The sequence below is a fragment of the Miscanthus floridulus genome, chromosome 8 (assembly GCF_019320115.1).
Source record: "Miscanthus floridulus cultivar M001 chromosome 8, ASM1932011v1, whole genome shotgun sequence".
Lineage (NCBI taxonomy): Eukaryota > Viridiplantae > Streptophyta > Magnoliopsida > Poales > Poaceae > Miscanthus > Miscanthus floridulus.
Window position 1 is genome coordinate 211,253,199 of NC_089587.1, and position 27,507 is coordinate 211,280,705.

Below are 27,507 nucleotides of genomic sequence, written 5' to 3' on the forward strand. Positions count from 1 at the left end.
AACGGTAAGCCATCGATATTTGTCGTTTAGCCATTATTCATGCAAAATGACCATTTAAACGGGTAAAAATGACCGTTTAAACGGGATAAAATGGATGATTATACGAAAAAAAATGTACTACTATATAGCGTTTAAACAACGTGTAAACAGGCTAAACGACTGCTTCGGAGAATATGGACTATAGAGCGTCTTACCCATAAGTTATACTAATGAAAACAAGAACCAGTACATGAAAGTTTAATCAAACAAGCAAGAAAGTTACAATCAAATTTGACGAAGGCTTTACCTTTGTCGTGTTTATCGTAACCATGGCAACACTATGTTTTCCTTCATCAACGTCGACCATGTCGCTGTCGCGTTTCGTTATCTTAATGGCAACACTATGTTTTCCTCCATCATGTCGCCGGTACAAATGAGTACAAACAATTAGCCAAGTAAGATCTAAACAAACTCCGCTAGTTTTTGGAGTTCGCAACAGTCGCTCTCGGGACCGTAACCATATTAACCGCGCTACATGTCCAAACTTGATCCGCTCATGTGCCGCCATCCGTTGAGACAACCACAAATCACACACTAGTGCTAAGTGGACCACGCTACTGGCGAGATGAAGGCATGAAGCGAGCTAGAGGATTGTTACTCCAAAGAAACTTCGCTAACAACTCCTTGCAGATAACAACACAATCAGTTGCGAAGTCGAGTAGAGACGAAATTGGACCCCCACCCCCTTGCCCCGATAGATATTTTCAAGGCCGAATGACTACCGAGCTCCAGCCTATAGAGTTATTAGTTCTCAAAAGAGGCCGAGCAACCAGCCTACAACCACCAGCTAGCAGCAGTCCACTCACGTTGTCACGCACGCACAGGCGAAGAAAAGAGATGTTGGGAGAGATGAAGGAAAAGAAAAAAAATATTTGAAATGTTCTTTCTTTTAATTATAGCTGACCTATTATTATTCTTTTAATTATACGCTTGGGTTCGCCAATGTTAAGTGAGGAGTTCGCCAAAACAAAACGGCTGCTGACGGCGCTGGCAAGCGGTGGCAGCCGCAGGATCACGAGTCACGCACGACCCCTAGAAGCGTCCGCCGCTCTGAGCCGTTATAAAGGTTAAACGTTCCCAGTCGCCCGCGAGGCCTCGACACGACACGCCTCGAGATAAGCTTTCCGTTCCTCCCGCGGTCTCGCCCCTGTAGAACGTTCCAGTCCGTCCGCCGTCAGGCCCGTCATGACACCCAACGGCGCAGATCGACCTCGCGAACCGGAAGCCGCATCCGCCCCTCCGTCGTGTGGGGCCTCCGGGGCAGCCCCATGGCACGGGCCGCCTGCCGCTCGTCCCTTCCCCACAGGCTGGCACGCATCACGAGGGGCGTCGTGCACGAAGCAAACGGCCCCCCTCAATTAGCTCACGCTTAATCACCCGGTTAACGTCAGGAAACAAATTATAAACACCCCTTAATTACCTATTGCCTTACGTCCTCACCAGTAGCCCCAGTGTGCAGTTGCGCCCAGCTATCCCAGATTGTGCTCTGCTGCGGCGATTAGATAAATCCGGCGGAGCAAGAGGGGAAAATTATCCTGCGATTTTTTCGTTTTGCCCGAGAAAATTTTCGTTGTTTCCCGCATCACTCTTCACTAAGCCGCCGCCTCCCCGCTGGTGCTCGTCGCTTCCTGCCCAATTCGGCGCCATTCGCGCGGCCCCCTATTAATTCCCTGCCTCGGTAGTCACCGGCCGATTGCCTCGTGAAATTTCCTGTTTCGTTGCCTCTCGGGTGTTAAATACCCACGCTGCTAGGGTTCAATCGTCATCAGGACGCTTTACCTCTCAATCACTGCGGGCTGCGGCGGCGGCGGGTCGAGGTACTGGTTTTCCACTGCTTCCTTGGTTTCTCCGATTCTGGATGGGTTATAGGCGACTTTGTGGTTTGTTGTTCCTTCTTCGGATGAATCTAACTATGTGTTTTTTATTGTAATATAATGTTTTCCATCCCCTTTGTTGCAGAGTTTGTGGATAGTTTGCGAAGAGATAGTTAGGGTTCTGGGATTTTTTTTTTTTTGTCTCCCCTGTCCGATGGAGGAATCGGACGTAGGAGTTAATCCTGGGAAGCAAATGGAAGAGGATAAGGCTGCGGGAGAATCGGGAGACGAGAGGAGCCACTCTATCAATCTGAATAGGGTGCCAGCAGTTGCTGTGGAGGCGAGGAGCACCCAGGGGAATGGTGAGACGCACGGCGCAGCGGTGTCAGGAACTAAGGATGGAGGCACTGGAAAGGCAGAGAAATCCAGTGGTGATGGTCAGGACTCTCAGGAGAAGTTACCCAAGTGTGAGCAGGTCGACTATGAAAGTGAAATTGAAGGCTGTGCAGATGATGAGAACCCTGTCAAGAAGGCTGCTCTAGTTACTTTGGTTGGAAATGAATATTGTGGTGATGATGATGAGAGAGTTCAAGTGCTCACCATTGTCAAGAAGGACGAGCCTGCAGATGACATTGGCGACTGTATTAATTCTGGGACAGTTGCAGGGTACAGTGAAGTGAAGGGTGCTGTAGGTGCTTCTGCCGCCACTTCTGCGGTGCGACCTGCTGGCTCCCGATCATCAAGTTTCCATGGTGTGACCAGGTGAGTGTGGTGTGTGTCCTTGTAATTTGTAATAGTTGCTAAGGGGAGACGAACAATGCAATTGATTTATCACTTTGGTATCTTAATTAAATACGCCTTGTCTGTTGAAGTGATGAGCATACTGGGACAATTTGCCAAAGTATCATCAATTTGTGCAGGCATAGATGGAGTGGGAAATATGAAGCTCATTTGTGGGACAGTTCTTGCAGAGTAGAGGGACGTAGAAGGAAAGGGAAACAAGGTATCCATTTATTTTTAACCATCTAACCAGCAGTATGAGACCTTTAATCTAAAGGAGATTTACTGTTTATATACTGAACCATTACCTTTTGTTAGTAAATATTGATTCCATGGCATTACCAGATATAGAAATCTGGCCATGTAAAGAAAATAGGTTTCCTTGTGAGCTAATATTGTGTATTTATTTCTCTGTCATCTTCTCATTTATCGATCATTGAGTGAGAATCTTGGGCAATATTTTCTGTAGCAGTGAGAGAACAGAACTAGGTTCTTGTCCAATTATAGAAGAGCTACAAATTTGATAGCTCTGTCCAGGCCACCTTTCATTTAGTACAAACTATGCCTTTCTGAACCAGTACTAAAAATTGTATGTAATTATGTATGCCATATCATTCTTCAGTCAGTGTCATGTTTCTTTTGTTGTCAGTCAGTATTGAAGTTAGTTTTTTTTTTTTTTGAACTTTATTATCTGTCCTAGTTCCACACATGCGTGTTAAGATATTTATGTGCCCTATATTTCTGGCACTGCACACTTGAGCTGCGATTATTGGATTAGCAAGCTCCTGCAAAAGTAGGTCAGCTTACATTTAGATGCAATAGGCGAAAAGTATGTGATGTGCCTAATTGATCTCACGTTTTGTCACCTTCTAAACATCAATTAACTTGTACTGTTAATAGACATTGTCTTTTAGTGGAAGCAGCCAAGTATAGCTACAAAAATGGTTGCATCCTTTATTAAATTCCTATAAACATTAATTAACTTGTACTCTTAATAGACATTGTCCTGTAGTGGATCAGAATCATTTTGTTGTTAGTTATTTAAGTTGTTTTTACCTAGTATGCCATATCAACTGTTTCTAGTATATATAGCTTTTTTTCCCCTGGATTGTATATATACATTAAGAAACATCAGTGATGGTCCCTACTGTTTTTTTTTCTATATAGTGGTTACCATGCACGTGCTGTATATTGATTCAGTAGCAATGGAAAAAATGATATAATGGAGCAATTTATCAATAACTGTGAATAAAAATAAACAAGTAAAGCCTTTTAGATTTTGAAAATAGCTCAGAAATTGACATCCAAATCCTATGCGCAATAAAACCTAAGCAATCCACATATCTAAACCGATAAGATGATAAGATACATATTCTTATTTGTTTGCATCCATTCATCGCACGTTTTATCATGAGAACATAAAAGTATTTAGAAATTATTCAGTCCTGTTCTAAGAGCGCACTCTTCAATGAAATAGCCCTATGAACTAGTAAAGCACTAAAGCTAGTACTTCCCTGAAAGACTTTTTTGCATCGCTGGAGAGATAAAGTACCACCATCAAAGATGATACTGTTTCTATGACAATCTATTATTTTATTTCTTTCCATATGATGTGTATTTAGTTATCTGTGACTTGTACTAACGGTTTCTTGCAATGGTGTTCTGATGTGGCGGCGCTTCAGTTTATCTAGGTAACTATTGTTAATTCATTTATCTTCATCTTGGTTCTTGTGTTTAAGGTTTGACTATTTCCCCCTAAATTCTGTACCTTGCAGGAAGTTATGATACCGAGGAAAAAGCTGCCAGGGCTTATGATGTTGCTGCTATTAAATACTGGGGCCAAAATACCAGACTAAACTTTCCGGCAAGTTCTTTTCCTTTGGCTTCAGTGATATTTTTTTCAGTTACATGGTCTTATACATGTCAGAATTGTTCCAGATTGAACAATATGGAAAGGAATCGGAGGACATAAGGGATTTGTCTCGAGAGGAATGTGTGACATACTTGAGAAGGTATGTTATCAATCTTCCCCATTTATAACACTGTAGAGAAACGGCTACCACAGTAATTTGTCTCATCCTACAGGAGGAGCAGCTGCTTTTCAAGAGGAGCTTCTATTTACAGAGGAGTGACAAGGTTACCTTTCTTTTATTAGTTTTGTTGAGCTTGCTGAGACTTCAAAGCATTACCTTTTTGTTCTGTATGTTATACTGAAACTAAACTACAATCTTGTCATATGGCAGAAGGCAGAAAGATGGGAGATGGCAAGCACGCATAGGACTGGTTGCTGGAACTAGAGACATTTACCTGGGAACATTCAGTATGCAACACATGAACTGTGATTTACACATGCTGTTGAAAAGTAACTGATTTGAGTTTACTGATGATTTTTATTTTGTTTCAGAAACGGAGGAAGAAGCCGCAGAGGCTTATGATATTGCTGCCATTGAGATACGTGGCAAAAATGCCGTGACTAATTTTGACCGAAGCAACTATGTTGACAAGGGTATGCACTGTATAGAAGGAGAAGGTTTGAGGCTGCTCGCATCCAAGCCAGAAGAATGACTTCAAGTTCAATGCAGTGATTGTTGATCGAGCAGATTTGGCCAGACATATATGGAGCTTAGTTGGTACATACAGATAGAAGAACTAGTTGCAGTTTGTCAATATTCCTGCTTTACAAGGCTTAAGATTACAGTAAATCGACCCACTAGCAAAAATTGTGCCAGGAAGATTTTGAGCTTGTGTATCATAAGGCTTTGTAGGATAGATCTTTCTGAAAATGTTAGCAAGTCCATGTTTACTGTTTGATAGCTTCGTGTTATCAGATTGCACTTTCCTCAAATCTTTATAAAGAATGCTCCTTGTGTATGATCTTGAGGCAATGCGTTTTACCTGGGCGTTTGCCACTCTTAAAAAACCTTTGGTATCCATGCCTTCTGCTTGCACTTTCCTCACAAAAAATGCCCCACAAGCCGCATTTACGTTTGTCTTGTATTCACGTTTACTTTTCCTTCAGCGGTTGTTTGCACACACACCCTTAACTACCTGGCGGTCGCTTGTCGTATTTTGCTGGCAGTCTGGCACGGGGTTGGTTGGTTGGCGGCCAGTGCGTGAGCGTTTTTGTGAAAACAGCCGAAGCGGACATCAGGCAGGATGGGATCAGGCGGAGCGCGGTCCGCGTGAGGAGCCAGGGCCCATGGACCGATGCGTCTGTGTCTTCCTGCTTATTTCCTACCGCTGGATTGGCTGTTGACTGGGAGCAGGAGTAAACAGTAGCCTTGTACTCGTACTACTACTACGCAACTGCAATTGCAAGGGCGTGGTTGCCTTGCCACCCCGGGCACGGGCAGGCGGGCACGGTAGGGACAAATAGCACTCACTACGGAGGAGTAGTAGATCGATCGAACAAACCGGAGAAGCAGACGGATGATCTATGTGATGTGAGCGAGAGAGTCCAAGACCGATCGACAGTCGTATCGCTACTAGTACTGTTGCCGCGTCACCAGTCAGTCAGTCAGTCAGTCCAGGAGAGCCTGTGGTGCTGGTCGCGGACCCACGATATGGAGTGCAGCGACGCCGTGACCTCGAGCTGAATTTCATGAGCGATGATTTGTTGGATAAACAGAATGCTGGCCTGGCCACTACGTCGGAACAGACCGAGATTTTCCATGGCATGAGAGAGAGAGTGAGTGAATTAGACTCATTCTATTTTTTTTAATAATTAAATCCTACACTTAGCATATTTCACCTATTGTGTCTAGAATGTGTTTCTATTGTTCTGCCGTATAAAAGTTTTGCATCCTAGGTTCCAATCCTATTCTAGCATGACAATTCTAGGAATATAAAGACATGAAATGAATTGCTCAAATGTAAATGCTCAAAATAAAGAGAGGAAAATGAACGCGGCGATGTTTTTTCGATGTATCGAAGAGTCACCACTCTCCACTAGTCCTCGTTGGAGCACCCGCGCCAGAGTGTAGCTCCCCCCTTGATCCACGCAAGGATAAGTGCTCTCTACGAGCTGAATCTTTGACACTCCGTCGCGGTGAATCGCCCATAACCGCTCACAACATGACTTGGGTCATCCACAAGCTCCGTCGGATGATCACCAAGCTCCCAACCACCACCGAGTCGTCTAGGTGATGGCGATCACCAAGAGTAACAAGCACAAACTCCCACTTAACCATGACAAGCCTAATGAGAAAGATGGATACACACTTGCTACTCCCTATGCACTAGTGATGTCCTTAATCTTGGATTATCAACTCACAATCACCACACTAGGCTCTTGCTATCCCTTGCACTCCAAAGGCATTTCACAGCAGAACAATTGGGCAAGAGACTTCCCATGAACGAGTGGGATACGTATTTATACCCTCTCATTCAAAACATAACGGTTGGAGGCCAACTCAGCAAGTTTCGGGGTGACCGGAAGTGCCGGTAAGGGTGACCGGACGCTCCGATCAGTAGTACACGTCGTTGTGTCAGATAGAGCCGTTAGCTCTGACCGGACTTTGACCTGCGTCCGGTCATCACCCACCGGACGCGTCTGGTCAGCAAAATGCCCCTATGGATGCTCTCTGATGTTAATCGGACGCAGGCACCCTAGCGTCTGGTCATGTACTGTTTAGCGTTCGGTCAGTACATGACTGTAGCTGCTGATCAAATGAACTGAACGGACTCTTCATGCTGCGTCTAGTCACAACCAAACCAGCGTCCGGTCAGTTATTTGACCCTTCATTCATTTCCAATTCGAAATCCTTCGAGAATGAAGTTGACTTCTATCGATCTTAGGGCTATTCCTGAGCTACCTAGTGCTAAGTTTGACATGTATGCACCACACCTAATCCATTAGACTCACCTAGGTCTAGCTACTAGTCCATACCCCCTTAATTGTACGGCCAAAGGAAAAACAAAGTCCTAAACTATTCTAAGTGTCTCTCTAACGTCAAACGACGCTTAGAACTAGTCTGTCGTTAACCTTATCGTCCATCCTTTGAAAACCGAAACGATTTTCATCGACAGGGGCATGACAATCATGATTTCTCAATCAATTTCCATTACCATAACCTAACTCAAATTGCCTCTGCAAAACACACGTTCCGTTCGCTTGGAGGAATTCTGGAGAAATCTGGATGAATCTGGAGGAATTTGTAAGAGGAAAACATTATTTCGGATGAAAAAAAACGAATCAAGCCAGATTTAAGAGCACACGAACGGAGCCAATAATCTCGTGTCGTCATCGATCACCAAAACCCAAGAGCCTGGATGCTTTCACCATCATCGATTCACCGCCGCTTCCAACCAGAACTACTGAACTAGCGATTTCTCACAATGCACAAATCGGTTGAACCAAAGCCTGCATTGGTTGATCTCTCCAGCTGCCCTGTGGATCTCTTTACGACTTCGGGAGTTTCTGCCACCTACTCCCAGTGGAAAGTTCAGGTGCTCCCGTGCTCCCACACCACAAAAAACACATCAAGAATCACAAACAAAATTACAACCAAAATATGCATGGATAGATCTTGCAACGGAGTACCAAACCTACTGGGAGTACAGGATACGCTCTACATAATCCAATCTATTGAGAGCCTTGTCTCAGAACTGAGATGGTCGTTGCTTCAATGCCCTCACTTGTGACCTCTCGAACAATTCGGATAGTGAACAGCTCGTAGCTCGGTGGTAGCTCTGGCAGTGGCTAGGCTGCCAACCTAAGAATTAAGATCGACACTTGGATGTCGCACCAAGGGGACCGACTACTGGGCGTGAGGCTCGGTAGGCAGACTGCTCGGACAGCCTCATCCACATTTGAGTGCATAAACATCCGGATAGTCAACCTCCCATGGCAGTGCCACATGGTTTACACCTATATCAGATTAAGAGACGAAGAAATACCTAGATCAACAACTACTGCATGAAACCAGCGAGGCACATAACTAGAGTCCAGTGTCACGAATACATAATTTTCAGCAACATGAAATATTCATGACATGACCATTATATGAAGGAGTTCCATCGCTACAACATATTTAGAACAATCATGCATGGTTGTCCAGCTACACAATATTATCGACTCGGTAGGTGCAAAATGCAGTGCTAATATCCAGACATCTTCCTCCAAACTGATCCTAGCACATTCCTGCATTGAGTATAAATTATCAAAGCACAAATACTTAGAAAAGTTACCTTGCAAAGGTCTGAACGAACACATATTTTTTTCAAGAAAATGGGACATATAAGACTTAGAAACATTGATGGGGGCAGGAGGGCATAAATGATGCAGCTAAGCTCACCTGGCGAGTGAAAGAAAAAGGGTTGCCTAGTATTGATATTCTGGATTGAAGAAAGGGTTCACTTCCCTCGCTTCAGATTCTCGTTGAATCCTGGCTCTCCTTTCAACCTCTACCTCCTCCAGAATTGGTCGCTTTGGGTTTGAACTCTTAAACTGCACATGTGAAACGTGAATATTTATGTTCCTAAGATCCTTTTTTTTCAGATGAACTCTAAGATCTCCTTTTTTTAGATGAAGATCCCTTGATTTAAGGAAAATATTCGAGGAAGTAAACCAAAGATAAATATTAGCTACAAAACAGAAAAGAATTAAGGTAATGTGCCATATGCCATACAGTTTTTTTCAATAAAAATTGGACTAGGTCACTGGATAGCCGAAAGCCTTGTCATTCTATAAACAGTAAAATGATGTTTCCACATTTTGGGCAATGGGATAAAAGAGCACCTGCTAACTGCTAAGGGATTGTCCCTTTGATTTTCATAAACTAACTTAATTCAGTTTTGATGCCAAGGCTGGAAGTTAAGACTTCCTTCATCTTAAAAAAACACTTTATTCAGTTTTGTGTTAAACTCACCAAGCCAACTTTTGTTCAGTTTTGTGTTAAGCTCAACAAGCAAACTTAATGAATAATGCCTAAAAGCTGCAAAAGTGAACCTAGCTGATAAGAGCACCACAAGCTGTCAAACTCTATGTCACCCTCATTTGCCCTCAGCTTTGTCATAGAGAGTCCTTACACAATTTCTGCAAGATAAAGCCCAGCTATTTCATCCCGATTTAAAGCTCATTCTGGTAATAAGCCTTTCAGTAAGGTATAAAGGCCTAAGAATGTGGAAAATGTGCAAAACCATGGAGGCAGTCTCTCTCCAGCAGTCAAGTTTTTTTTAGAATGTAGGAAATCACTAAAACAATATTTGATAGAAGATAACGACAGTTGTTAACTGAAATTCCGTAGTATGCATAACAAAAACCACACTGCAGTATCATCAATCATTAGAGCAGCAGCATCACTGTAGACTTGTAGAGTCACTTTGCTGTGGTTCTCACAGCACAAACAAACTAACTGGTGCCAAGTGGCCACCATTTTCACAAATGAGAATGGTAAAATTTAACAGGAAACAGATAATACCTTGTTAACAAGATTCTCAAATGCTTTTGATCCATTTTGCTCAATGTATCTCTGTGCAGCTGAAATTACATCATCAGGCCTGCCTGATTCATCCTTCTTTGGAATATACCAGATGTTTACGACTTGCTGATTTACAATCATTGGCCTCACAAAATGCTCATATACATGTGCAGCTCCATTGAACTGTGGCAATACTAACCAGCAATTGAAAAACAGTTTCGCATAAGACCAGAAAGGGAGCCTGCAAAGTGCAAAGTTATGCCTGCGATGAGCATTTCCATTCATCTCATGATGTATCCAAATCCAAGAATCTTATCAACCAAATCATGAGATAGCGGTGAATCATGAAGTGCAGTACTAAACCAAAGAAGGTCAATAGCAAGGAAATCAAGGTACTATTGTTTATAGCCCTAAAAAATATTCCACATATAACCATCGCGGTAAGTTCGAAGATGCACACCAAACTAAAGCTAAGATGAAATGTGCATTTGTGCAGAAAGTTTGTTGTTTTTACCATTCGAGTACTGGAGCAAAGGTGAGCTCGAATAGAGTGATAAATGAGTACAGCACCCAGTATGTGAGCCATTGCTGATCATCTACAGCAGATTTTGTTTCAATTGCTCTAACAGAGGCATACCTGTGGAAAACGTCCAATGAGGTAAGAGAGAAACAATAACCATCAAATGGAAGACAGTTAGCGTCTATATGTTTATCTAAAAGGTTAATGGATTAACTTACAGAGGATATGCAAGTGAAACTACAGGCCTGCAAAGACAAACAAATAGAGGATTAAAAATTCTTCAAATTGCAGCTGAACATTCAGTGATATTCAAAAACCATAACTGCACCTAAATTTTTACTTGACTGACAGAAAGCAAACACACAGGTAAAAGCTATCACATTTAGCAACCACCAGTTAGGCAGTTTGGCATATTCTCTGGATATCACGTGCTTATGTATTATCATGTTCTATAAGGAGAAGCTATCCTGATTATGATACTGATATGCAATCGAAGATACTAGTAATTCTGCAGAAGTTGTAAAATCATAAGAAGCTAATAGCTTAAAATTCCATCCTTATGGGGTCGGTCCATCAACAAAGATCCACTAATCTAAAAAGAAAGAACACCAGCATCACTAACAGAATGTCAGCATCATAAGGTCCATCATTTGGTCAAATCTTATTTGCTAACCAATTTTTTCACAAAATCTTGGTCGTGGATGGACATAATAATTTTTTTTTCCTTCTCCGCTCCTTTTTGGAAATTTAACACGCTCCTTCCAGGACCAAAATGCCGAAGCCTAATCTGGAAGGTTACATGACATTTCACGATTTCATTAATCATGCTCAGCTCCAGATCGGGTAGGCTCGCAATCACTCGCCCTTTGTTTGCTGATACTACTGGTACGAACAACCTCTGCTGAACGAAAAAAAACCCTGAACCCAGCCATAATATACGCACTGCAACCGCAAATTCCCAGCACCGCTGTCCACAAATCACGCAATGATTCGAGCACGTTCCGTCTAGGTGACTTGAGAGAACAGGATAACGCTGCATCTCGAGTGAAATAGCAGCACCGCTCAGGAATCGTACGGGAAACGCAGAGACGAGCATCAAGCAGCTCAAGAGCTAAGCATCTGAAGGGGGAATCAGATCAGGAATGCGTACCCCGCGAGAACATCCATGTTGTTGACCAAGACCTTGAGGAAAGATCCGGATCCGCCCCCCATTCCGCAGTCCGCCCAGCAAAACTGCAAATCTGTGAGGAATGCGAGAGCCGACCTGAGATGAGCGGAGCCGCTGGGTTTGGTGGTCTAGAACCTGCGACTGCGAGTGAGAGGCCGCCTTTCGTATTCTTCGCTCCTTCACCAACCTTTCCGTGTCTTCGTCGTCGACCTGACGTGACTGAAGAGAGTGTTTCCTGTTCCTCTCTCTCATCCAGTCCTCCTGCGACATTTAACTTTTTTGTCATCTTAAGGATGGCACTGCTTCGTCTGTAATTTTTACATAGACACCGATATATTTGCCATCATAAATAGTAATTCTCCGATTTTTTTTTTTTTTGCTATTTTTACCGATGTGGCATGCCACGCAGTCAGCCAGCGTGGCAGCGCCTCTCCTCTCGCTGCTGTTTCCCTCTCCCTCCACTCACTGACATGTGGACCCCACGAGTTAGGTTCATCTTCAACCTCTAGCCACCGGAGAAACTATCCTCATAGTGCAGAGGTCTTCATGCAATAAATGTGAATCTTTTTTCACTGTCTCTCTCTTATCCCTCCGATGCCCTCTCCTATGTTCTCTGCCAACCGAACCAAAGCGTGGCGGGCGCGGCTGATGCGGGCTGGGCCGGGGCGCGGCGGTGCGGCCGCCGTGGGCAAGCGGGGCCGGCTCGGACGATCGGTGCCGGTGCAAGCGGACGGGCGCGGTGGCGCGGCCGACGTGGGCGGGCCGGGGCGGGCGGGGCGCGGTCGAGCGGGGCTGACGTGGCCGAGTGCGGTTGTGGCGACGCTTCTGCGGTGGGCGAGCGGGGACGGCTCGGGAGAGTGGTGCCGGTGCAGGCGGGCGAGCGCGGGCAAGCAGGGCCGGCGCGGGCGTGGTGGCATGGCCGACGTGAGCTGGCGCGGGCGCGGCGAGCGGAGCCGGTGTGGGCGAGCGGGGCCGGTGCGAGCGTGCACGACGTGGGCGAGAGAAGAAGCAGCAGCGGGAGGAGAAGCGCTGCCATGCTGGCTAACTGCGTGGCATGCCACATCAGTAAAAATGGCAAAAAATTAGAAGTGTTATTATTTACGAGGACAAATATATAGATATTCGTATAAAAATGTTAAACGACCCGAGGATGCCAAAAGTTAAATGTCCCCCGGTCATCCTTCATTCATCCGATTACGACGCGTGGACCAAGGTCGTGTCACGTGATAGCAGAGGCCCATGAAGTATACCGGATTGGGCCGGATCCAATGGCCTGTAGGATACAGGAGCCACGACAAGTCACCATCATCCTTTCATTTCTTCTTCCTTTGGAAGGGCCTCTTGGACACGGTTTACGTTGACTTTGATTTTATCTATTTTGTTTAAATCGAGGCACTGTAGTGTGAAGCTATTTTGTAAGGTGAGGTTAAAATAAACTAGAAGTCAGAAAAAGCCATTTTTTCTAGCTTCACCGACTTTGGCTTTACTGGTGAAGCCGTTTTAGATGAGACGTGCCAAAAGGGCTTAAACCTCATCCAAGCTCGAGCACGTCATTGGGCCACGTCGCTCTTCTTTTTCGTTCGTCCGATTTAGATCGAACGTCAGGAACGGGCACAGCAACCGGCGTTTCCAGATCTTTCCCCCGAGCTCGCGGCTAGGCCACGCCTCACGGCGGCGCTCACCTTCCTCGCCACCTCATCGCAGAGCCGCGCCGTGAGCCGCTGGCTTGTAGGCTTGGAGCCCCGCCGTGGCCGTGCCGGGGCGCCTAGGGGCCGCCCACGAACGCCGGGCTTGCGTCTCGAGGCCCGTGCTCCGCCGACCTCCGCGCGCCGGCGCTCGTTCCCCTCTGCTCCTCCGCCTGTTCCGCTGTCCATCAACCTCGGGCCTCGGTCCTCCGCTTTTTTGCGCAACCGGTGCTTCTTTCCGCATACCGCCCTCACCAGAGACGCATCGCCTGGTTCTCCTCCCCCCCACTCGTCCCCGACGGCCGCTAACAGCTCGCGATGGAGGCGTCAGGCGTGCTGTTCCCGTGGCGCCACACAAGCCATTCGCAACCGAAGCAGGCAAGCAGAGTCAGTACCTGCACCACCCCGGCCAGCACTTTAACGTCCAGAGCAACGATCAAGGTACACAATGCCCAGTAGCTGCTCGACGAAATGCCTTGAAGGCAAGCAGTTCACTGCAGCAATGCTGTTAGATGAAGACTGTTCCTGCTACAAGTCATCTTCTCTGTAAGTAGTGTGTCCATTTGATGTAATTCTCTCGGGGTTTTTTTTTTTTTTTTTTTTTTTTTGCCTAATGCAGATGCATGCAACCTATGTGGAACATTTGCTATTCATTAAAAATCCTTCTAAGGAGTAAGCTCTTGGCTGTTCGCTAAGCAACAATTTGAGTTCACTCTCACTCGCTTTAGATTAGCAGTGAGATTTATTTGCTTGCCCAGTAATCTTATGAATTGGTGAACTGAAAAAACATATGAATTATCAATTACTCACCTGCGAATGTATTAATATTCAAAACAATTTGTTATTTCGTTGGTTAGTTCTCAAGTTTTCAGACTCGTAACCTTCATCTGAATGGTTTATTTCCTGTTAATCTTCTTACACTATTTTTTCCCATAATCCCAGGATTATATTGTCGGTCGCTATCAAGTCCACATCAAGCTCCAACTTACTGTACAGTGAGATAATACTACGAATGGCAACATAAATCCAGTATCAATGTTCATTCTATAGATCTATGCTGTAACACGAGAGGTTTTTGCCTCCGCAATTATAAGGTTGAGGATTTCGCTACAGCAGTCCACCCGCATTATTGTCATATTGAGGTTGTGCCAATAGTTGAATGACTCATCTTCTTCCAAACAATTCAAAAGTAGCTGTACACACAGTAATCCAATGATAGTGACAATAAGAAACATCAGATTAAGTAACAGATCATGCTCAACCACTCATTCAAGTAAAAAAAAGGGCGTACCCACTACCCAGTGCAGAGGGCAGAGCTCTCGCTCTGTGCGGGGTCTGGAGAAGAATGTCAGTGGCAAGCCTTACCCTCGCCGGTGCAATGCGAGGAGACCGCGATTCGAACCTGAGACCTTCCGGTCACAGGCGGTAAGACTCTATCGCTTACACCAGGCCCGCCCTTCTTAACCACTCATTCAAGTACAGAAACTATTAACAAATGACATCGATTTGTTACTGCTTTCTTGATCACTTCCTGTGTCTCTTGAGAATCTATGAGCACAATATCTTTTTAGTTTACTGCTTTCTTAATCACTTCCTTGCGTCTCCTGAGGAACATGCTGCTGCTTGTGGATCATCATAGCAGTATATTCTTTTCCACCTCAAGAATTAAAAGCTCTCCTCCTCCCTACCCTCAATGCTAAAACTAACTACTGTCCTGTGTATATTTTTTGAACACAATACTCCTCCGTATATCTCCGTGCAAATAAAGTCATCCTTTCTTTATCGATGTCAACCTGGACTCCGCACACAATGTATTCAATGATATATACCCGTGAGGTATATCCTGGTGAATGCTAACAGGTCATTATTCTTCTTCTGTTCATGTTTTATGAAATGCAAGTGAACAAGATGTGTTCATATGTACTGGGCTCTAAATATTGATAGATTGATTCAGACATTGATGTAGCTTGAGATCAGTAGTTGCAAATGCGATTTGTTCTAGCTTCTGAGTGACTCTGCAGCTGCAATGCTGGCAAGTTGTAGTAGTGGCTCACTACCATGTGACCCAATAGTGTTACAGAATATAGCTAAAGAAAAACTGATTTTATTCGTGTGACTTGCAGCATGTTCGTTTCGGCTGAAACGATTGTGGATTATTACTGCTGGCTAGTTTGGTGTGAGAGAAAAATACTATTCTGACTTATAATCCACGATCGTTTACGACCACGCGAACAAGTTGTTGATCATAGGCATAGCACCTAAACCATCTTTATGCAGTATAATCTATCTTCGTATTTGTGTAAAGTGGTTTTCAGTTATATTTGTCATTTTTTGGTCTACGACTACACCTATGCTTTCCATGAAAAAATGTTAACGTTCATATCTTCTCCATACTGTGCATCCATTGTAGTCACTTGTTTTTGAAGTTAAACTGATAGAATATAATGAGTGACTTCTCTTCACCACTTTTCACTAATATATGAGCAAACTACATAGGTTGATTTCGTTGCAATTTGCTTGGGAGCTAGCAGCATACGCCGCAGTATACAGTGTTCCCACCTTACAGGTTACAGCTGCAGATCTTTGGAAATAACACTAAATTGCAGCATGGGGGATGAGAACTTTTGAATACTCGAATGCCAGTAAATTGGTATATCTGATTACTTAAAAGTTCTTACAAAATGTAAGGTACGATTGCTTCTTTCTGTCATATTGGTTCTTCTATTTTCAGAATTCACGCATTGCTCAGCACAATGGCTATTACCCAAAAAATATCTATATCGATGTCAGCTGGAAATTTAGAGTGTGTTTGGTTCGAGAAATGAGATGGTCCATCATCTTTTCACTCAATCACTTTTTGTATTTGGTTTATGGAATGGAATGAATTGATTCATCACCATCTTATTCCTCATAAGCTGTTAATTAGTATATATGCATGAGAAATGGGTTGATTCTACTAAAGTTCGTGGGATGGACTCATGATGCACCACCTCATAAAGCATGAGGTGATTCCACCAACCAAACACACCATTAATGGTTTAAGCAATCTGTCGGTGCGAAAAGTGACCAACAAGTAAATATTTGTTGTTTTGCCGTACGTTGTGATCGGATGTGGACCTAGCGCTCAATGACACATGGTTTATACTGGTTCAGGCAACGTGTCCTACGTCCAGTTTAAGTCGGTTGGTGACTTTATTCCTGAGGTGCTCGAAGTTTGCTTGGGGTTACAAACGAGTGGGAATAAGATGGGGGTGTTAGAGGTCCGATCGGACTCTGGACTGAAGGGACCGAGAGTGACAGGAGCTCCTACGTGCGCTAAGTATTGGAACGCATGCTCTATGTAGCTTTAGAGTTATAGAGCAGTGAAGCTGTTCTAGTGCTCCGAATGTCTAAAGCTAGTAGAGAGAGATAGTCGAAATGACCGTCTGTCGTCCGTTTTAGGAGAGAGCGCATCCCCTTTTATAGGTGAAGGGGATGGCTATAAGGAAAATGGATCCTAGGCCCATTTACTTTGGATTTTGGTGTTTGATGACCAACACAACCAAATTGGACTAATGAATTTGCAAGTGTTTGTTTTGTAGTTCAATAGGGTGCAAGACGTGACTTGGACGGAGGCGACGTGATGATCCGATGATCAACACCTCAAGCAAGACCTTAGGAGCATAAGAGAAGACCCAAGATATCAAGTAAAAGTCCAAGCATAAAGATTGGAACCAAGCCGCATGGCAAGATCGCGAAGAAACGAAGCTCACAGAAGTGATCCGACGCTAGGACCAGGACGCTGGAAGAAAGTGACCGGACGCTCCGATCAGTGGCTCGACCGGACGCTGAACAAGTGAATCGACCAGACGCACCGATGGCACTGTTCATCAAGACCGACAACACACTCAGCAAGTGACAGGACGCTGGCGGCAAACCGACCGGATGCAGGACAGTAGTGTTTGATCGAGTACAGAGAGGTTCCAGAGCGGCGAACTTGCGACCGGACGCGTCCGGTGCCAAGTGACCGGACGCTGGCAGCGTCCGATCAGTTGTTCGTAGCTCCAACGGTCGGGACGACCGGACGCGTCCGATCAGGACGACTCCAGCGTCCGGTCAGTAGCAGAAAAGCGGGACTTCGTCCCCAACAACTACTTTCTCAGTGGGGCTTATAAATACAACCCCAACCGACTATTTGAGATGGGTGGAGCTGAGGAAACATATCAAGGGTGTTGATACACTATTTTAGTGATCTCCACTTACATAGTGCTTAGTGTTTATTAGGTGATTAGCGTAGGTGCTTTTGCAAAGTGCTTATGTTGATTAGACCACCGCTTATGCGCTTGCTCTAGGTTTAGGCCTAGTGTTTAGTGAGGTTTGCATACCTCTTGCCACTCGGTGCTTGCGCGCACCATTGTTGTACATCTGAGGGGTTTGTAGTCTTGCGAAATCACACCAACTGAGTTTGTGGTGTGGCCGCCACCGTGTACCAGAGGGAACAAGGCCCGCGACGTTTCGACCAGAAGCTTGATAGTGAAGACGGCGGGGAGCATCCGGGAGAGGCTTGCCGGAAGGCACATCGGAGACCCACTTACGCGTGGGGAAGGCCTGAGGCTATCCATGGAGTTACCCGACCGGGAGCTTGGCCCTTGCGAGGGATTCCTTGCGAGGGGCTCCAACGAGGACTAGGGGGAAGCTTACGCACTTCTCGATACCTCGGTAAAAATACCGGAGTCATCGATAGGAGTTTGCATATCTCTACTTTGCTCTTTAGCTTCCGCATTTATATTGATTGTATTACTCCTTTTGCGGTAGAGATAGCAATACACTAGCAAAACCATAGTTGCACATTTAGATAGTTTATCCTTTGTATAGATTTTGCTAGGGTTAGAAAAAAGAGGTCATAGTTTAGAGTTAGAATTTTAAGTTGCCTAATTCACCCCCCACCTTAGGTGTCATGGTCCCCTTCAATGGCCTTACAAGTGAGAGAAAGAGAGTGTGTGTGCTACCTAGTCTTGTTGCCCACGCCATTGGGTACAAGACGGTTTGTCGGCGCCCACAATACTGTTGATGTCCAAGATGTATATGGTAGGCTCCATCGTGTTCTTCTGGTATGGCAAATGTCGGCGCCTACCATACTGTAGGACAAATGTCGACGCCTACAACATTGTTTGTGTTCTAACATGTCTGAAAGGTCGCAGAGCACCCTTCTGGCATGGCATAGTCAGTACTGTTCTGTAGGTGTGTAGGGTACGTTCCTCGATATTGCGGTTGACTTGAGCGTCTCACCTTATCTGCTCCTCCTGATTTCTTGGGTCCTCATCGAGTGGGCATTCCCGGCCGGTCGTTCCTAGTTGGCTCCGATCGTGTCGATCAGAGAAGGGCCATAAGTAGTGGTTTGGTGTATTCCCGATCAGAGAAGCGGGTTGGAGTCGAAAGCGAGCGTCGCCCCTCTTTGGCCAGGCCTTTTGGTTGGAGAAGGGGGTCAGAGTCGGAAGCGAGTGTCGCCCCTCCTTGGCTAGGCCTTCCGGACGGAGACTGGATCGCTCTTTCGGCCTGTCATTTAGGTATCTAGGCCGACCCAGGAGTTGCACGTCGTTCACAACGTTGTCTGCTGGGCTAAGCTTTTTGCTGGGAAGTGAGCCCATTAGGGACCCTGGGATTATGAACCTGATAGGAGCCCTCGAGCCCCCGAGCGATTCGGGTAGAATTGTTTGGGGGATTTTTCATTTTGCTAGTGGGTGCGCGCGAGCGCACCTGGTGGGTGTAGCCCCTGAGCCTGCGTCCGACTGATGAGTCGGTTGGAGGCTGAGTATCTTGGTACTCTTTTATTGGGCCGTAGATTCCTATGTTTCTGCCGTTTGAGGTGTTCACCCGTGTTTGTCCCGCCCACGACCTACGCGGTCGGTTGATTTCCCGAGTCGGCGTCGGGCGACCTAAGCCTCGTTGGGTTCGGTAGGGGTTGGTCTAGTTCCGTGCATTATCCCGTCTATGGTTTTCGCAACCGGAGGGGCTGAGCTAACATCGCTTGCCTTGATGGCTTAAGTGACGCACTCGGTGAGCTCGCTAACGGGTGCGTTTGAGAGGAATCTGGGTCCGTCGTTTGTAACGGGGTCGGCATAGCCCTCATGTGGCATTCCACTGCTCCTTAACCCACCTCTTGGTAGATGCCTGGGTCATTCTGGAGACCGACTCAGGTGACCCGCTGGCCTCCTCTCGGTGGAGATTTTGTGGGCATGGCTCGAGGTTAGGATCGAATGAGAAGGTCGAGATGACCCCATCAGCTTCTGAGCATACCGGGCGAGGGCCGCTGGGGCTCATCTATGTCTTCTCCCCTAGCTCTGTTTGATGCGAGGCAGCCTCGAGCCCTTCGCAGGCCGGCCTTTGAACCCCGATCAGTCGTTGCTCATGTTGAATGAGGAAACTGTCGCTTTGTGATACAACACCAATTTGCCACAAAAATTCCTATAATTATTAATCTACATAATACTAAATCATCTAGTTTGAATTTATGAACCTACCGTTGTCACAATTACTGTAATCTAACTATACTAACAGGTAGATGGCATTTTTGTGAACCTAACAAACTTGGTTTCACTATTTTTGGACAACAACACAATTTACTACAATTTATCAAAGTTCAGCTAAAACTTTATTGAATAAACATTTCCTATTTTACTAGAAATTGGAAAACACAATTCTACCGTGCGACCCATGCGCTTTGGCTCGGCACAAAACGGCGTGACGCGCGCGCACGTGCAGCGTGGCCCAAGCGGGGGCGTGGCCCAACCGGACGACGACTCATAGAGGGAAGGACCGCGCATGCCGGGCAATAAGCAAAAACACCCTCGGACTACTCTATATTCCCACGAGCGCTAAGCGCACTGTTCCGCTAGTCTAATGTTTTATAGTTATACCCTCGGAAAATCCTACCTTCATGATAGCTACACCCCCGACACCCGCGCACACTCCGGCATGGTGGCGTTGGCACTGGCAGCATACGCCAGCCATAGCAGACCTTATCCTCCCTAACTACCGAGCTGACCCTTACCTAGGAGCGAACGCGAAGCGCCGGGTGAAGGAAGCATGAGCCGAGACGTAGCAGCGTGGCCTGACCATGGTGGCAGAGGTCCTGTAGTCACGGCGATGGCGTTCTGGTGAATGTCAGCGAAGTTGGGGCAAAAGGGGTAGCTAGTGAGCTCTAGTAACTCACCACTAAACTCCTCGAGGCAGTGATTTGTTCAGAGATGGCCTGAGCCGGGCTGGCCGCGTGCGCATGGGCGGTGCGCGGCGATGGCACGGTCGCGTCAGGGAAAACTGGGTTGCGGTAGCACTTCGGTCGAGGTGCGTAGGGTGCTTAGCAGGTGGAGACGATGCTTTCAGCACAAGGAATCTCCACGAGACGCTTTGGGTACGTGGTTTGTCGACGGTGCATGCCACCCCGGTCTTAAGGTCCTAGTGGAGCGGTGACTCTAAATTGGGGCACTGTGTAGTGGTACAAGCAGTGAGGTGGGGTCGGTCGTGTGGCTGACTACCCAGCAGAGCTGAGGGCGGAGTTAATTTCACTGTGGTGGCTTCACTACGGTGAAATCAGAGGGGTAGTCATGGCGACTGGGCAACAGGAAAGTTAGGTACGGTGGCTCGGCGCTGAGCGCCGCAGAGGATAGCGGGTCAGGGAAAATAGCTACGCAACATGGCAGTGGACATGGATGTGATGGCGCAATGAGGCAACTGTCCCATGCGCGTGCAACCCCAAGGCATCAACGACAATAGTGACCGCGCAGGTGGTAGCGTGGCGACGTAGCGCGCTTGAATGCGATGGCAAGGGCAAGCAGCGGGCCTACGCATGTTCCGTTGCGAAAGGTCAATGGTAGCACTGGCCGTGCAGGTGGTGGTCCATACGTAGCACGGCCGAGGCATAGTTCGATGCGACGACAAGCAGAGCAGTCCGTGCGTGGCGTGGTAGTGTGGGTCCACGTGGTTGTGCGCGAGCGAGAGCTTGCGGGTGTGCCAGGGCAGCAACAAGGCATGGTCAGAAGGGCGGTGCTAGAGGTAGGGATGGCCAGAGCGGCGGCCCATGCATGGTGTGCTAACTAGGCAGCAGACGTGGCGACGACGAGTGTCGGTGCGGTGATCACGCCTAGACACAGAGATTGTCCAAGACAGTGACTTGCATGCTTCTTAAAGCATCCCAAAAACTCAAACCCGGTGGCCCAAAAGCCAAACCAGTTGTTGTATGCTCCAGAGGGTATATAAGGCTATCAAACTAAGCTAAAACAACTTGCCACTACTTAACCTAATCCTCCTCTAAAAATGCCTGAACTTTGCCTCATCGACACACTCTCCGACTTAAGAAATGACTATGTCATTCTTTCGGATTCGTGTCACTTTCGATTTCCAAGCTACGCACTAAGCTAGCTAGTGACCCTCGTTCCTAACCATGAGTATTTCACTGTTACCTATGAAGTTCGTACTACGAGCATTATCAAAGTCTCGCATAAGCGTTCCATTGCATTTTTGTTCGATAAAAATTCACTTAGAACCCTAAATGGTATAAAGTGACATGAAATGTAACATTTGTTTTGTGCTGCCGATGAACGTTTCAAGTTATGTACATTACTTATACCCTATATTACACACATACACATACAAGTATGATGCTCATGCAGTGTTTTAGCAAAAACAGTGCAATGTAACACCGTGGGTGTTACAAACCTTATCGAAAGGCTTTTCTAACCAGCAACCTCAGGGCCGCGTGATGTCCGCAGATTTTGGCATGGACATTGAGGAGGAGCTATTTCCCTTGGTTGGTAGGGATGCACTTCATGAGTATTCCTGACGGACTTTGCTTGTAAAGTTTGTTATCGAATGTGACGAATGTCTTGGCGCATCAAGTGATCCATCACGCTTCAGTCCTTTCAGGTGGGAGAACCTCCTCGAGGAGGTAGGTGAGTAGCGACGCTTGCCCGTCTGTTGATCGAGTGCTACCACGGCGATGTCGGTGGACGACGTCATCATGGAGGCACCGAGGTTGGAGCCCCCGAGCGCCAGGTTGCCATCAGGGTGTGTCTAGATTGGACCTTCTAGGATGCGGGCGGATGGCTCATGAAGGTCATTGATGAAGACCCCATCTAGAGACGGAACCCGCCTGGCAGCCAATTTTGTGAGAAAATCGGTGACATCATTGTCCTTTCAGGGGACATGATGTAGTTTGATCCCCTAGAATTTGTCCTCAAGCTTGCACACCTCCTGTCAGAATGCTGCCATGCGGGGGCTTTTGCAAGAGGACTCCTTCATGAATTGGTCAACGACCAACTCTGAGTCACCGCGGACATACAGCCACATAGCGTCGAACTCGATGGCGATGCATAGTCCATTGATGAGGGCCTCATATTCCACGGTGTTGTTTGAGGCCAAAAAGTGGAGACAAATCACATAGCAAAGCCTGCTCCCATCTAGGAGATCAGAACCACTCCAGCCCCTGAGCCGGGCACCATTACAAACCCGTGGAAGTACATCATCCAGTACTCATGGGTGACATCTAGGGTCAGGAGCTGGACCTCCATCCATTCAGCGACAAAGTCCACGAGAGCCTGAGACTTAATAGCGATGCGGGAGATATACCTGATGTCGTGGCCCATTAGCTCGAGTGCCCACTTGGAGATTCGCCCCACAACATCGCGGTTGTGGATGATATCTCCCAGCGGGTATGAAGTGATGACCAAGACTTCGTGGTTAGTGAAGTAGTGTAGGGGCTTCCGGGTCGTCATCAGCATGGCGTATAGAAGTTTCTACACCTAGGGGTACTAAACCTTGGCATCGGTGAGTACCTCCCCGATGAAGTATACGGGTCGTTAGACCTTAAGGTGGTGTCCTAGCTCCTCCCTTTCGATGACTAGAGCAGTGCTCACCACGTGGTTGCTTGCCATGACATAGAGGAGGAGGGGTTCTCCCTGTTTGGGAGCGACGAGGATTGGGGCCAATGTCAGTGATGCTTTTAGGCTCCCCAAAGCCTGCTATGCTTCCTTAGTCTAGACAAACCCATCCATCTTTTTGAGAAGCTTGTAGAGAGGGATCCCTCACCCGCCTAGCTGGGAGATGAACCGGCTCAGGGTAGCCAAATAGTCGGTGAGCCTTTGTACGCCCTTGACATTGCGTATAGGGCCCATGTTGGAGATGGCCATGATTTTTTTGGGGTTGGCCTCGATGCCACATTCAGACATGATGTATCCAAGCAGCTTCCCCTTTGAAACCCCAAAAACACATTTTTTGGGATTCAATTTGATGTTGAACCTTTGGAGGTTCACGAACGTTGCGGCCAAGTTTACGATCAGGTCGCAAGCTTGAGCCATTTTGACCACTATGTCATCAACATAGATGGCGATTATTGGTTTTGGCCGCTCGACTTGGTCAGGCTGGTCGAGCGAGTCGATTTGGTCGGCAAAGCATTCCTGCATGCACCATTGATAGGTGGTGCCAGCGTTCTTTAGACTGAAAAACATGGTTACTTAGCAATACGAACCATATGGGGCGATGAATGAAGTTGCGAGCTAGTCGGACTCTTTCATCGTGATCTGGTGATAGCCTGAGTAGGCATCTAGAAAGGAGAGGATTTCGTATCTTGAGGTGGAGTCAACTATCTAGTCAATGCGTGAGTAGGCCAGTATAATCAATGCATATTCTCCATTTCCTGGTCTTCTTTTTAACAAGAATAGGATTGGCAAGCCAGTCGGAGTGGTATACCTCCTTGATGAATCTGGCTGCTAGGAGTTTGGCGACCTCCTCGCCTATGGCCCTGCGCCTCTCATCGTCAAAATGACATAGGCATTGCTTGGTGGGTTTTGAGCCTAGGACAAGGCGTAATGTGTGCTGGGCGACCTCCCATGGTATGCCTAGCATGTCAAAAGGTTTCCATGAGAAGACATCGTGATTGGCGCAAAGAAAGTCGGTGAGCTCGCATTCCTATTTGGCTAGGAGCTAAGTCCCTATGGTAGAACCGCCTAGTCTAATGCCTCTCAGGAGCGCTCATCTTCCATCAGACACTAAACACTCAAGGGAGAACACTAAATTACGCAGTTCCATCGGGCACACCCTAGGGGAGAACCCAAAAATCCACATTTTTGCCATCAGGATCACAAATGAGAGAATAAAGCTTACATCATTCTTAACCATTTCTTACATCACTTTTAATACAACATCAGAGTATAATATTTATTATTACAACAGTGGAATGTAATCATATTATCAGAGTTATGAACAATTTAATGTAACAACGGAATATAAACATGTGATTAGAATTACAGCGGAAATAATTATCTATTCATGGCATGATGAAACATTGATATGTAAACTATGACAATAGATTATAAAACTTTCCTTTATAAAACATTTGGTGAGAGTTATAATAAAAACTATGATCGCAGCGTAAGGAAATCCTCTCTGAGCCCACCAGGAGGAATCCACACACAAGAGTCAGCTCTAACATCCTCCTGTCACCTGCAACAGGGGGAATAAAACCCTGAGTACTCAATTGTACTCAGCAAGACTTACTCGACAAGAGGAAAGAAAAGACTCCAAGGATATGCAAGGCTATCTAACTTGTGGGTTTATTGCATCTGTAGGAGCATTACTAAAAGTGTGCCCTTATATTCAATTTTTATTAATAGCCGCATTGGTTCATTAACTAACCATTCTATGTAAGAACCTGTGCTACTTTCAAGCAGGTGGTAAGCAATCAGATTTCCTTTTTCCATCTTCCATCTTTCATCTTTTAGTTCTTACTACGATGCTAAACTGTATACAAGCCGTACTGGATCGCCCGACGATTCGTGAATTAATGCCCCCAGCTGGGTACCCCGAAAACATATGCCCTACTTGTACCCAAGGCACAAGCAGGACCAACCCATCACCCTCTTGTTCTGGGTGTCCAAGTCACTATCCAAACTAGGACTCCATGCCCTCGCCCCTAAGTCCTGGACTCAGTGCGGTGCAAGGACCTCCTAACCCAAAAACCACCAAGATAGTCGGTCTGGAAATGCCGGATCCACGACAAGAGAGCAACAAGTCTTTCAAGCGCCCATGCCCAAGTATGTGCTCGGGATAATAAGTCTATGACTTCCCTAGAGCCTTATGCAATGGCCGATCCTTAACCGACATAGACAGGGAAATCAGTGTAACCAAGCCATGCCATGCGTCCACGGCGACACAACCTCTTACACCTACCAATACCCAAACCATATCCCTGCCTGGTCACTATTTTTTCTTTCCACCATTTATATTTTCCAAGTAATAATAATACAGTAATATATTTCCTATATCTCGCGAGTGACAACAATCACTCAACTTCTATCGGAGTCCTGTAGCATAGCAATCTACACGATCCTGTCATACTAGTAAGACTCATAGGATAAAGATATATACATATATATACAAGTGGGTTTCATTCAACAACTTAAAACTTAATGCAAAAATATAATTTAAACTGTAGAAAAGGAGGGGTTATGCACCGGGGCTTGTCTAGGTAAAATATATATTAAAAAGTCAGCATCTGCATCTTCAAATCATCCACCATCATCTAAATAGAAAGCCCATTGCATCATCTCTTGGAGAGAATACCATTACACCATCTTTGATTCCCAATCATCCTTCAATTGATCCGTTGATCCATCATCGTACCTATATGATATGCAATGATGCAAATGCATAGATGTAAATAACCAACAACAGCCAAAATGCTTAGTATATATATATATATATATATATATATATATATATATATATATATATATATATATATATATATATATATATATATATATATATATATATATATATATATATGCAAGTGGGTTTCATTCAACTCCTTAAAACTTAATGCACAAATATAATTTAAACTACAGAAAAGGAGGGGTTATGCACCGGGCTTGCCTAGGTAAAATATATATTAAAAAGTCAGCATCTGCATCTTCAGATCATCCACCATCATCTGAATAGAAAGCCCATTGCATGATCTCTTGGAGAGAATACCATCACACCATCTTCGGATTCCCAATCATCCTTCAATTGATCCGTTGATCCATCATCGTACCTATATGATATGCAATGATGCAAATGCATAGATGTAAATAACCAACGACAGCCGAAATGCTTAGAAATCTAATCATGCCTCACAAGCTAAAGAGATAGCTATAACGCTGGTCTACGTATCTCTGTTGTCGAATAAGGCGTTAGTTCCCAACCAATGTTTTAGTTATACAAACCCAAGCTGTTTCTTTATTTTATTCTATCGATTTAATCTTTATTCGAAATAAGACATCATTATTAATCTAGTAAGCCAATCATTCTGGAGCTACAAAAATTACAGTGAATACCTAATATTGCTAGGAGCCTACTATAAAAATTTTAGATCCAACACTATTACCAATTTACCACGGAAATTCCTACAAGTTCTCCTTTTAACAATATTAAGCACCTTAATTTAATTATATAGCTTCCAAGAATATCATCAAACTATGTGAACAAAATATACTAACAGGTAGATCATGATTTTAGAAACTCAACAAAACTAGTTTGACATTTTTATGACTTTTCTATGATTTATTACGAATTTTACAAGTTCCCTGTTTTTTTATAAAAGAAAAAGACTAAGAAAAGGAAAAAGGACCGCTTGGGATAACACTCGCCCAGCTTGGCCCATGCGCGAGGTGGCAACAAGCACGGTGGCACAGCAGGCCCAACGCGCGGTGGATGGCCCAGGCGAGCGCGCGGCCAGTGGCCTAACAGGCCGGCTCACGCGCGGTGAGCACGGGCCAACACGGGCGATGGTGGTATATTTGCGAGAAGGCCCTTATGCTTTCCTTAATTTAATCCACATGTCATACACACTATTCACCTGAGTCACATAGTTTGCAATAAGAACCCGGTAGTAATTTCGATTCACCATTCTCACCTTCTCCTCTTCCTCAAAACAGAGCATCGGCAGTGGAGGCCATCCGTCGGCCAAGGAAGCGGCTCGCCGGCAGCGGCGCTATGCGGGTCGGCGCATGGTGCAGCTAGGGTACCTGCCACACCCGAGGGCATTGGCGTCACAGCCAGGGATAGC

At 45.8% G+C, this 27,507-nt stretch overlaps 2 protein-coding genes and 1 long non-coding RNA gene across 4 annotated transcripts; 2 read left to right on the plus strand and 1 right to left on the minus strand.

The window, feature by feature from the left end:
• The first annotated feature begins 1,383 nt into the window (after window positions 1-1,383).
• Window positions 1,384-5,507, plus strand: LOC136474817 (AP2-like ethylene-responsive transcription factor AIL1). Of its 2 annotated transcripts, none has more exons than XM_066472386.1 (9): window positions 1,384-1,919; window positions 1,999-2,615; window positions 2,774-2,856; window positions 4,316-4,324; window positions 4,409-4,497; window positions 4,572-4,645; window positions 4,719-4,769; window positions 4,877-4,953; window positions 5,038-5,507. In XM_066472386.1, exons 2-9 carry the CDS (start codon window positions 2,068-2,070, stop codon window positions 5,196-5,198), a joined length of 1,092 nt encoding a protein of 363 aa, XP_066328483.1. In that variant the 5' UTR covers window positions 1,384-1,919; window positions 1,999-2,067; the 3' UTR covers window positions 5,199-5,507. The 2 variants fall into 2 exon arrangements, with proteins under 2 accessions (XP_066328483.1, XP_066328482.1); XM_066472385.1 differs by having other exon boundaries at window positions 1,385-1,856.
• A 3,092-nt stretch (window positions 5,508-8,599) lies between these two features.
• Window positions 8,600-11,993, minus strand: LOC136474818 (HVA22-like protein a). The gene is made up of 6 exons (XM_066472387.1): window positions 11,725-11,993; window positions 10,793-10,819; window positions 10,569-10,691; window positions 10,055-10,295; window positions 8,930-9,081; window positions 8,600-8,775 (listed from the first exon to the last, which is right to left on the minus strand). The coding sequence occupies exons 1-5, from the start codon at window positions 11,784-11,786 to the stop codon at window positions 8,956-8,958; spliced, it is 579 nt and encodes a 192-aa protein (XP_066328484.1). The 5' UTR covers window positions 11,787-11,993; the 3' UTR covers window positions 8,600-8,775; window positions 8,930-8,955.
• A 1,376-nt stretch (window positions 11,994-13,369) lies between these two features.
• Window positions 13,370-14,674, plus strand: LOC136474819 (uncharacterized). The gene is made up of 2 exons (XR_010763023.1): window positions 13,370-13,973; window positions 14,370-14,674. It is a non-coding gene; the product is annotated as an uncharacterized lncRNA (long non-coding RNA).
• Window positions 14,675-27,507: the final 12,833 nt, after the last annotated feature.

What these genes read in the sequence shown, in the direction of transcription:
- LOC136474818 (XM_066472387.1), bottom strand. Translation starts at nt 11,786, where the DNA reads ATGGGGGGCGGATCCGGATCTTTCCTCAAGGTCTTGGTCAACAACATG. An exon ending in TTTGCTCCAGTACTCGAATG is followed by an intron (nt 10,296 to 10,568) that starts GTAAAAACAACA and finishes TGCACTTTGCAG; the next exon opens with GCTCCCTTTCTGGTCTTATG. An exon ending in TTGAGAATCTTGTTAACAAG is followed by an intron (nt 9,082 to 10,054) that starts GTATTATCTGTT and finishes TCACATGTGCAG; the next exon opens with TTTAAGAGTTCAAACCCAAA.
- LOC136474817 (XM_066472386.1), top strand. Translation starts at nt 2,068, where the DNA reads ATGGAGGAATCGGACGTAGGAGTTAATCCTGGGAAGCAAATGGAAGAG. An exon ending in ATACCAGACTAAACTTTCCG is followed by an intron (nt 4,498 to 4,571) that starts GCAAGTTCTTTT and finishes GAATTGTTCCAG; the next exon opens with ATTGAACAATATGGAAAGGA. An exon ending in ATTTACAGAGGAGTGACAAG is followed by an intron (nt 4,770 to 4,876) that starts GTTACCTTTCTT and finishes GTCATATGGCAG; the next exon opens with AAGGCAGAAAGATGGGAGAT.